The 12,036-nt window shown below is 40.8% G+C and overlaps 1 protein-coding gene across 1 annotated transcript in view; it reads right to left on the reverse strand.

Annotated features, from left to right (window-relative positions):
* Window positions 1-264: 264 nt before the first annotated feature.
* Window positions 265-12,036, reverse strand: part of PDCD1LG2 (programmed cell death 1 ligand 2) — a 63,156-nt gene continuing 51,384 nt past the window's right edge. The window contains exon 7 of the mRNA XM_027549336.1: window positions 265-1,576. Coding sequence (XP_027405137.1) covers window positions 1,571-1,576 — 6 coding nt within the window. The 3' untranslated portion in view covers window positions 265-1,570. The remainder of the gene's footprint in view (window positions 1,577-12,036) is intronic.

Genomic DNA, 12,036 nt, shown 5'->3' on the forward strand with positions numbered 1-12,036 from the left:
ACAGACCTGCTTCCTCGGGGAGAAGGTCCTGTCTGCCTGCTCTGACCTCTGCACGATTAGGAGGTGCTTCCTTCCCCAGCAGGGGCCCCAGACCAACACATGGGACCTGGGAGACAGCTGTGGGACCCTGCCCTTCTAAAGAGGCATTTGAGTGTGCTGCAAAGGCTTTTAAACCTATGGGAGCCAATTGGCCTTATGGAACATTAAACTTACTGATCTGGATGGTCCCTGAGGAAACCACTTAGCCAAAAGCAGAACATCTGGAACATTTTGAAGAACTGAGTTTTATTCTTCAATGGCATTCTTTGATTTTCAACAGAAGAAACTGAGATATTACATAATTGTCTATTATCCACTTTCACCCCCCTTCATTCTCATCAACCTAAAATTATTCTTTGTGCATCAGTTAAAAGAGTTTGCTTGAAGCACATTCATCATCTGTTATACTTGATAATGTTTACATTTGGATAGTTTATAGGTCAGCTAATGCCTTGAATGTACTAGCACAAAGACCAAATTGAACATGATCAGCCTGATGGACCACATCCAGTTACCCTCCTCCTTGACACATGATAATGGAGTCCCACGGGTTTTCTAGTACTGACCATCAGAGGTCATGGCTAGTGACCATCACTCTATCACAGACCTGGAAACTGAGCTACTGAAAGGTTAAGTTTAAAGTCAAAGAGAAGACTAGGAAAGGACCCTTAGTTTGGTGCTTTGACCATTATAGCTACTCATCTGAAATTTTTGCAGAAATAGCATATTAGTATGACAAAACTTAAAATGTGTATGATTGGCTTCTGAGGTTAAGAAGACAGGATTTTTTGAAGGGAAGATGTAGTTTGCTTTTGCTTTTAAAATACCATTCAACACAGTTCCATTACAAGTTAAAATCAATGCTTTGTGATTTAGATCTCAGAAAAATACTCAATGGCTTTTCTCCACAATCTGTAGTTGACCACTCTGTGTACTTCAATGCTTAAACATTTCATTAAAACAACACAGATGTTTTCTAGCTTCCTGTAAACCATAAAACATGTCAATTATGGCTTGATTTTGTATAAAGTCCTGTCTGTGAACTCACAGTCTCAATAGGCTTGTTCAGTATCCAGAGGAAACTACACATAAAAATAACTCCACTGGCAATCTTCTGTCCATTTCTGTAACTGGAAACTTCTACTTGTCTCTGCTTCTGGAAACCACTTTGGAAACTTAAGGAGAAATAATTCCCTCTGTTTCCAGTCTGGAAGAAAAAAGAGCCAGAGGACCCTCAGGGGGGTCCAGGATCCACTGTGGTTGTTTTCTAAAGTGCAGTAGTGTGTGCGTGGAGCCACGGGCTGTGGGGGAGAGAGCCCAGGTCAGTGGAGGGGCAGTCGCCTGACTTTCCGTTACACGGTGGTGGGTGCTGCCTAGTCGTGCTGCAGTCTCCAGAATAAAGTGCTGATTTATACAAAGACAATTGAAAAGTACAAACAACAAGCTCTGCAGGCCAGGGGATTCTTGTTCAGAGTCTAGAAGTTTCTTGAGGATGTCCTATCAGGTCACCCCAGCTCCTGAGACCACAGGTTCAAATCTGGAGAGAAAAGTTCACAAACAGAAAAATCACTTTTCTGACTGGAAAATACACAAACTCTCAAAGTCTGATTGGAGTGAGAAAATTGGAGTTAAAAACAACAAAAAAAAAAGCTCAAAGGCAGCAGGGCTTAAAGCTTTCTTTTCACCCCCTCGACAATTTGCCCTAGTCCAAATCTTTAGTTTCTCTCCCCAGGCTGATGGCAAGAAGCTCTCTCCTCTGTTCTCTGAGCTGCAGGCAGCTGAGAAATACTGGAGCAAAGTTCAAGGGGCTTACCTATTCAGACCTTTCATTGTGTCAGATATTTCTGTTTATTCCTGGAGATGCATTTTCCTCCACCCTGCTCAGCTTGTGCACGTCCTAGGACTGCATCACTAGCCTCTCTTTCCTCTGGTTTCCATTCCATTTTTCCCCTCAAGTATCAGAGAGAGAGGAGATTGCATGGGATAGGAGAGTAAGGTTGGGAGATCTCTTCCTCAGTCACCTACTGGACAGGCTGCAGGTCCGTTTTATCCCTCTCTTAAAGCCTACAGCTCTGTGGTCTGCCCTTTCCTCCTGCAGTTCTCACCAGGCTTCTGAAACTGCTCCCTTCCCTTTCCCCTTCAGTCTGAGGATACTGGGCCCCCTGAGACTAGCAAGAGCAGGGACCAGTGTCCATCTGTATCCTCTATCATATCCTTTTATAATGAATTGATAAAACATGTAAACTATTTTCCTGAGCCCTGTGAACAGCTCTAGCAAATTAGTTGAACCCAAGGACCTCAGATTTATAGCTGATTGGTCAGAAGTACAGGTGACAGCCTGAACATGTGACTGGCATCTGAAGTGGAGGGGGAACACTCTTGGGAACTGAGCCCTTAACCTGTGGAATCTCACACTATCACCAGTTAGTGTCAGAACTGAGTTACATTGTAGGACACTCACCTTGTGATGCAGAGAATGGCTTGATGTGGGGAAAACTTCCACACATCTGGTGTCAGATATGCTTGAGTTTGATAGTAGTATGAGAGTAAAAGAGGAATATAGGAGGACAACTCAAAATTTTTCCTACTCAGAATATATATGTGTATATATATAAAGGGTTATAAGAGAAAAGAAGAAAAAAAATTAGAATCATTGGCATAGGAAAAAGAAAAGGAGACATGTCCATGTTGCTATAATAGAATGCCAAAGCTGTGGTTGGTTCTCTGATGGAAGTTCTTAGAGGAAAGACAAGAGAATCAAGTAAACAAAGCAAAACAAAATGAAGATATTGGACCAACTACTATATAGGTATATATAGAAAGCTGGCCTCATATTTTAATATAAGGTATATAGAAATATAGAGAGGTATACAGAAGTATACAGAAAGAGGTATACAGAGGTATTTAGAAAGCTGGCCTCTTATATTTTAATCTTAACCTAAACTATGGCAATGAGAGCAGTTTTTTGAGTGCCTCATCTCTAATACTTCATTGTAAGACTCTTAGATGACTAATGTGCTTAAGTTATTTTCAAAATTCTCCCATGGCCTACCTGACACAGAGTCTTGCAAATAAAAACACAATACATGTTTGAGAGTGAATGGATAAATAAATAGTGTTATACTGGGGATCACAAGATCTTTCAATTTTTTTGTCATTATTTCATCAATTGTCACTTAACATGCCTTAAACTCAATCTCATGATCTCTAAAGTAGAGAAGTCAGGCTGCTTTATTAGGTCTGGAAGCTCTAATAAAGTATGACTTGGATGACTAGAATAACTTTTTTTTAAGGAAGCATAACACATATCTGGCCATAGCAAACACCCTCTTCCAACAACACAAGAGAAGACTCTACACATGGACATCACCAGATGGTCAAAACTGAAATCAGATTGATTATATTCTTTGCAGCCAAAGATGGAGACGCTATATACAGTCATCAGAAGAACAAGACTGGGAGCTGACTGTGGCTCAAATCATGAACTCGTTATTGCCAAATTCAGACTTAAATTGAAAAAAGTAGGGAAAACCACTAGACTTTTATGTATGCCATATATCAAACCCCTTATGATTATACAGTGGAAGTGACAGATATATTCAAGGGATTAGATCTGATAGAGTGCCTGAATAACTTTGGATGGAGGTTCATGACATGGTACAGGAGGCAGTTATCAAGACCATCTCCAAGAAAAAGAAATGCAAAAAGACAAAATGACTGTCTGATGAGGCCTTACAAATAGCTGTGAAAAGAAGAGAAGCTAAAGGCAAAGGAGAAAAGGAAAGATATACCCATTTGAATAGAGTTCCAAAGAATAGCAAGGAGAGATAAGCAAGCCTTCCTTAGTGATCAATGCAAAGAAATAGAGGAAAACAACAGAATGGAAAAGACTAGAGATCTTTTCAAGAAAATTAGAGATATCAAGGGAACGTTTCATGCAAAGATGGGCTCAATAAAGGACAGAAATGGTATGGACCTAACAGAAGCACACACTACTAAGAGGAGGTGCAAGAATACACAGAATGACCCAGATAATCACAATGGTGTGATCACTCACCTAGAGCCAGGCATCCTTGAATGTGAAGTCAAGTGGGCCTTAGGAAGCATCACTAAGAACAAAGCTAGTGGAGGTGATGGAATTCCAGTTGAGCAACTTCAAATCCTAAAAGATGATGTTGTGAAAGTGCTGCACTCAATATGCCAGCAAATTTGGAAAACTCAGCAGTGGCCATGGGACTGGAAAAGGTCAATTTTCATTCCAGTCCCAAAGAAAGGCAATGCAAAAAAATGCTCAGACTAATGTACAATTGCACTCATTTCACACACTACCACAGAGAAGGCAATGGCACCCCACTCCAGTACTCTTGCCTGGAAAATCCCATGGATGGAGGAGCCTGGTAGGCTGCAGTCCATGGGGTCGATAAGAGTCAGACACGACTGAGCGACTTCGCTTTCACTTTTCACTTTCATGCATTGGAGAAGGAAATGGCAACCCACTCCAGTGTTCTTGCTTGGAGAATCCCAGGGATGGGGGAGCCTGGTGGGCTGCCTTCTATGGGGTCACACAGAGTTGGACACGAATGAAGTGACTTAGCAGCAGCAGCAGCACACACTACCAAAGTAATGCTCAAAACTCTCCAAGCCAGGCTTCAACAGTACGTGAACCGTGAACTTGCAGATGTTCAAGCTGGATTTACAAAAGGCAGAGGAACCAAAGATCAAATTGCCAAGATGTGTTGGATCATCGAAAAAGGGAGAGAGTTCCAGAAAAACATATACTTCTGCTTTATCAACTATGCCAAAGCCTAATCACAACAAACTGTAGAAAATTCTTCAAGAGATGGGAATACCAGACCACCTTACCTGCCTCCTGAGAAATTTGCATGCAGGTCAAGAAATAACAGTTAGAACTGGACATGGAACAATAGAGTGGTTCCAAATCAGAAAGGAGTACATCAACGGTGTATAATGTTACCCTGCTTATTTAACTTATATGCAGAGTACATTATGAGAAATGCTGGACTGGATGAAGCACAAGCTGGAATCAAGACTGCCAGGAGAAGTATCAATAACCTCAGATTTGGAGATGACACCACACTTATGGCAGAAAGCAAAGAAGAACTAAAGTGCCTCTTGATGAAAGTGAAAGAGTGAAAAAATTGGCTTAAAACTCAACATTCAGAAAACTAAGATCATGGCATCTGATCCCATCACTTCATGGCAAATAGATGAAGAATCAATGGAAACAGTGAGACTCTTTATTTTCTTGGGCTCCAACATTGCTGCAGATGGTGACTGCAATCATGAAATTAAAATACGCTTGCTCCTTGGAAGAGAAGTTATGACCAACCTAGACAGTATATTAAAAAGCAGAGACATTACTTTGCCAACAAAGGTCCATCTAGTCAAAGCTTTGGTTTTTCCAGTAATCATGTATGGAAGTGAGAGTTGAACCAAAAAGAAAGCTGATAGCCGAAGAATTGATGTTTTTGAACTGTGCTGTTGGAGAAGACTCTTGAGAGTCCCTTTGACAGCAAGGAGGTCCAACCAGTCCATCCTAAAGGAAATCAGTCCTAAATATTCATTGGACGGTCTGATGCTGAAGCTGAAGCTCCAATACTTTGGCCACCTGAGGCGAAGAACTGACTCATTGGAAAAGACCCTGATGCTGGGAAAGATGGAAGGCAGGAGGAGAAGGGGAAAACAGAGGATGAGATGGTTGGATGGCATCACTGACTCAATGGACATGATTTTAAGGAAGCTCCAGGAATTGGCGATGGACAGGGAGGCCTGGTGTGCTGCAGTCCATGGGATCGCAGAAGTCGGACGCAACTGAGTGACTGAACTGAACTGAACTGAATTGATACATATCTATGGTATCAGAATTCAGTTCTAGTCGACCAGCCATATCCGATTCTTTGCAAACCCATTGACTGTAGCACGCCAGGCTTCCCTGTGGGTCAACAACTCCCAGAGTTTCCTCAAACTCATGCCCATTGAGTCAGTGATGCCATCCAACCATCTCATTCTGTTTTCCCCTTCTCCTCCTGCCTTCCATCTTTCCCAGCATCAGGGTCTTTTCAAATGAGTCAGTTCTTTGCCTCAGGTGACCAAAGTATTGGAGCTTCAGCTTCAGCATCAGTCCATCCGATGAATATTCAGGACTGATTTTCTTTAGGATGGACTGGTTTGATCTCCTTGCTGTCAAAGGGACTCTCAAGAGTCTTCTCCAACACCACAGTTCAAAAGCATTAATTCTTTGGCACTCAGCTTTCTTTATGGTCCAACTCTGACATTCACACATGACTACTGGAAAAACCATAGCTTTGACTAGATGGACCTTTGTTGGAAAAGTAATGTCTCTGCTTTTTAATACGATGTCTAGGAATCAGAATCCACTCCTAAATTTATACTGGTTGAAAGCTTGTTTGCCTGCATAACAACAAGAAGCCAGGGGCCTGAATAGCCCCACAAGTGAGTCAAGTTAGCTGCAAGGAGAACTTCCACAAATGGAAAGGGTAGTGTACCACAGAAAAGGATTCAGGAATTCTGGACTAGGAGTTCCATCATAAAGTTATAACATAACCTTGTGCAAGTTACCTTGTCTGTTACATCCCTGCAGTATGTGTCCACTCGTTCTCAGTTGCCTGAGCTAGGAATCTGTGAGAGGCAGCTAAGACACTGATACATGTCCTTGAAAGGGAGTAAAAGCGTTTCCCTCCCAAAAGTTGAAGAGGATCCTAGGAAGAACCCTACATAATGCATTTGACTACTGAGATATAGAGAGATGAGTGCGGGATGGTTAACAGGGCTTAAAAAACTCCTTTCTTCATCTAACAGGCACCCCTGGGTACTTAAAACAGTGACACATTGGGGAATTTAAAAATGTACTAAAGTACAAACAGAATTCAGGAAACATGAAGAAAATAATATGAGGTTCCATCACACAATGACAATTATGGACATTTTTTATGATTATGAGCAGTTTAATGTTTTTTATTGGCATTTTAATGTCTTCATTTTGGGGGGAGAAAGCAGGTATGGTGGGTATATTAAATACTTTCTTTAAATAGAGAACTAATTATATGATGAATATATTCTTATGCTTTATCCTTTTTTCTTTTTTATATAGAAAGCATTTTTCCTCAGAAACAGAATGTTAAATGGTAACATACGGTCTATTGTTTCCCTGTTGTATCAGTCAGGATAGCCTAGATTATGCTGCAGTAACAAACAACTCTTAAATCTCAATATAATAAATAAAGGTTTATTCTTGCTCATGCTCCATGCCCACCGACAGTCAGCCAGGCGCCCTGTTATTTGTTGTTACTCAGAAGCCCAGGCTGTTGTAGAAATCACTACCTTGAATGTTGCAGATGAAAACAGAAAATACAGCAAAGCACAGGCTAGCTATTATATATTCTACCCCAAAGTAACAGACATCACTTATGCTTACATTTAGTTGATCACAGCAAGTCATATGACCACACTTATGACCTAATTAATCACAGAGAAGTGCAATCCTATTGTGTACACAAGAGCAAGAGATCTAGAATTGTGTGAAATAACACTAATGACTACCACATTCATCATGGAGAAGGATGGGAAAGAGCCATCTCCTTGGCTACATTTAGTTTTATATGAGTTTTTAATTTTATAATATTAAGGTTAAGGCCTTGAAGGCCCGTCTTGGGTGATTGAGAAGTCTGGATTTTCACAATAACAGGAACAGGCACTACCTTTCCCAGAGCTCCCTAGAAAGTTAGGGGTAGAAACATGGAGTGGAAAACCCAGCCCAGAGCAGCTGTTAATTGAATTACTGAGCCCTTCTGGGCACTCTCACAGTAATCAGGCCTCACTTCAGTCACTGGTCAGTGAGGCAAAACCAGCAAGCTCTTCCTTTCTTAGGTGGGAAGCAAGAGTAGTTATTTGAATAAGAGTCTTGCCAGAAGTATGTGTGACACATATCTCAATGTTCACAGTAGCACTATTTACAACAGCCAAACATGGAAACAACCTAAGTGTCCATTAATAGATGAATGGATTAAGAAGATATAGTGTATGTGAGTGTGTGTATACACACACACAATGGAATATTAGCCATAAAAAGAATGAAATATTGCCATTTGCAGCAACATGGAGGGACCCAGAGAATATTATACTTAACAAAGTAAGTCAAAGAAAGACAAATATCTTATTTGTCTTATTCCACTTACATGTGGAATCCAAAAAAAAAAAAATACAAATGAACTTATTTACAAGACAGACTTACAGACATAGAAAACAAACATGATTACCAAAGGGGCAGGAACGAGGTTTAAGTTAAGAGTATGGGATGAAGAAATACTACCATATATAAAATAAACAACAAGGATTTACTGCACAGCACAGGGAACTATATTCAGTGTCTTATAATAACCTGTAATGGAGAAATATCAATAACCTCAGATATGCAGATGACACCACCCTTATGGCAGAAAGTGAAGAGGAACTAAAAAGTCTCTTGATGAAAGTGAAAGAGGAGAGTGAAAAAGTTGGCTTAAAGCTCAACATTCAGAAAACGAAGATCATGGCATCTGGTCCCATCACTTCATGGCAAATAGATGGGGAAACAGTGGAAACAGTGTCAGACTTTTATTTTTTGGGGCTCCAAAATCACTGCAGATGGTGATTGCAGCCATGGAATTAAAAGACGCTTACTCCTTGGAAGGAAAGTTATGACCAACCTAGATAGCATATTCAAAAGCAGAGATATTACTTTGCCAACAAAGGTCTGTCTAGTCGAGGCTATGGTTTTTCCTGTGGTCAAGTATGGATGTGAGAGTTGGACTGTGAAGAAAGCTGAGCGCCGAAGAATTGATGCTTTTGAACTGTGGTGTTGGAGAAGACTCTTGAGAGTCCCTTGGACGGCAAGGAGATCCAACCAATCCATTCTGAAGGAGATCAGCCCTGGGATTTCTTTGGAAGGAATGATGCTAAAGCTGAAACTCCAGTACTTTGGCCACCTCATGCGAAGAATTGACTCATTGGAAAAGACTCTGATGCTGGGAGGGATTGGGGGCAGGAGGAGAAGGGGATGACAGAGGATGAGATGGCTGGATGATCACCAACTCGATGGACATGAGTTTGGGTAAACTCCGGGAGTTGGTGATGGACAGGGAGGCCTGGCGTGCTGCAATTCATGGGGTTGCAAAGAGTCAGACATGACTGAGCAACTGAACTGAACTGATAATGGAAAAGAATCTAAAAAACTATATATGTATTATTGAATCATTTTGTTGTACAACTGAAACTAGCACAATACTGTAAATCAACTATACTTCAATAAGAATTAAAATTAAAGAAATGAAATGAAATATGTCCAAAGAACATGGTCAGAGCAAGTCCCAAGACTTCATCTTCTGAAATGATAATGAGTAAGAATATGAAGGCCCAGGATTGCTCCTGGAAAGCCGAGAACCTAACACTGTCCCCCAGTGGTGGTTTTTGGGGGTGAGGCAGAGCTAGGGTAGCAGAGACTGTGTCGGAGAGTGAGAGGCTAGCTTGGCCTAAGAACTTCCGGTGGGCTCTGGCCTCAGACTTCATGAAGCTGACATAGGAGTGGGGGTGACATTGTATCACTTAGCTCAGGAAGAAGTATTTGGTTGACCAAGAAGTTCGTTCAGGTTTTTCCATATCTTACAAAAAACCCTGAAGGAACTTTTTGACCAACCCATTACATTTAGTGTGGAAGGAAGTGTAAAGCCTGGGAGTACCTCTAGGTCAGAAGACAGCAAACTTTTTCTGTAAAGGGCCAGATTATAAAAAATTTAGATCTGTATGGGCTATATGGTCTCTGTTGCAATTACTCAACTCTACCATAAGAAGCAGAGGAACGGATGGGAAATTAGGGGGGAGGGACAATATGAAAACGGAAAGCATGATTAAGTTTTAATAAAAATTTTGTTTACAAAAACAGGTGGGGATTTGACCCCCTGACCATGGTTTGCCTACTCTTATTTTTTTATCAATACACACCAGTGGGTAGGAGAGTGTTAACTGTGGTTGATTCTCATTAATAGGTGCCTACTAAAGTATGACAAATGTTCTAGAAATCATTATAAGTTGTTCTTTTTTGAATTGGCAAACTCACCTAAAATTAAACAAGATTTTTTAGTAGCAAGCTTAATTTGGTCAAAATCAGTCACTTTCTTTTAAACTGATCATAGAATAAGCTAAAAGAAGTGTAGAAAAACAGCTAATAAAGCAGACAAAACCAAATACCCAATAGTTTTATTAACAGTAATATCTCACTTCATTTCATTGACTAAGTAGATATAAAACATGTACACTTAGAAGAAGCCAGGAAATAATGCTGTGACCATGCACTTAAGAGAGGTATAGACTGTGTGTACAATGCAGAGGGAAAAACAAAGAGGGCCGAGCTGCAGAGAGTCTTACAGACTAAGAGAGGGAGGACAGTTTAATGTACAGGCATGGGCTCTGTACTGGCATACTTCGGTCTATTTTCTGGCCCATGCATTCACTAGTCATATGACCTTGCACAAGTATCTCCTCATCTCTGAGACTGGAGATGGTGGGAGGAAGTATATAGGGCTACTGTGAAAATTAAATGTACCTCTAGAGTGTTTAGAACAGTGGTCTGGCATTAAAACAATAATAATGCTAACTTATTATTCTATACTAAGGCAGATCCTACAAGAAGTTTGAGTTTGAGTCAGCAAGAAGGAATGAAGAGGGCATTCCAGGCGGGAGACACAACATGAACAAAGGCGCAAAGGTAGGAATGAGCATGACTTGGGGACAGGAAAGGGAGAAGGATGGCCTGAAAAGCCATGCAAAAGAGCTCAAATCTAGTCAAGAGACAGAAGACTGGCCTGATGATGAAAACAGTGTAGGGGTGTGCTGCTCCACTCAAGGGGACTTCCCAAAGCTATCTATACATAGTATACATATCTATCTATAGTTCTCACTGGGTGTTGGCAATGAAACAAGATATTAGTTAAGTCAAGTCCAGCTCTTATAATTTGTCCATTTTACTGAGAAGTAAAAGTTATTTTTTCAAAAAACTTGTTTGATTTTATCAAGTAATTTCTTGGCTACAAGTTTTTTGTTTTTTTTTTTTACCCCCTCTAGATCTACTCAGATATTCATTACTTCAAAATATACAAAGTGGTAGATTCTGAAGTCACAGATGCCCTTTTGTTATTGAATGGTTGACAGGCAGGGAGTTGAGGGAAAAACATCTTGCTGAAATAAACAAAAACCCCTAAATAGTCTACATGCAAATCTGGAGTGCCAGCTGCATGGATGAGCGGGTATTAGACAAAGCCCTGGTCATTTGGAAAACTCGAGTGACCAGAAAATACATGGCCACATACTTGTATTTTCAAAGGCTCTAGGAAGTCTGGCAAACTGACTTACTCCAGGCAAGAATGTCCCCCTCATTTCTTGATGCCTGTGATGGTTTATTTTATGTTAATTTGGCTAGACTGCTGTGCCCAGCTATTTGGTGAAATGTTAGTCTAGATGTTGCTCTGAAGGTATGTTGTATAACAGATGTAATTAACATTTATTTCCATCAGCTGACTTTAAATAAAGTAGATTACCTTCCATAATATGGGTGGGCTTCATTCAATCAGTTGAAGACCTTAACAGCAATCAGAGAAGGAGGAATTCTGCCTCAAGATTGTAATATAAAAAATTCTACCCGAGTTCCCAACCTGCCAGCCCTACAGATTTCATACTTTTCAGGCTAAGAATCTGCCTGTAATGCAGGAATCATGGGTTTGATCTTTGGGTTGGGCAAATTCCCTGGAGAAAGAAATGGCAACTCACTCCAGTATTCTTGCCTGGGAAATCCCATGGACAGAGGAGCCTGGCAGGCTACTTACTGTCCACGGGATCACAGAAGAGTTGGATGTGACTTAGTGACTAAACAACAAGTAGTTCTGTGGTTCTGTTCTTCCGGAGAAGCATGAAGTGCCCCCCTCATCC

This window comes from Bos indicus x Bos taurus, chromosome 8 (assembly GCF_003369695.1).
Source record: "Bos indicus x Bos taurus breed Angus x Brahman F1 hybrid chromosome 8, Bos_hybrid_MaternalHap_v2.0, whole genome shotgun sequence".
In the NCBI taxonomy this organism is placed as follows: Eukaryota; Metazoa; Chordata; class Mammalia; order Artiodactyla; family Bovidae; genus Bos; species Bos indicus x Bos taurus.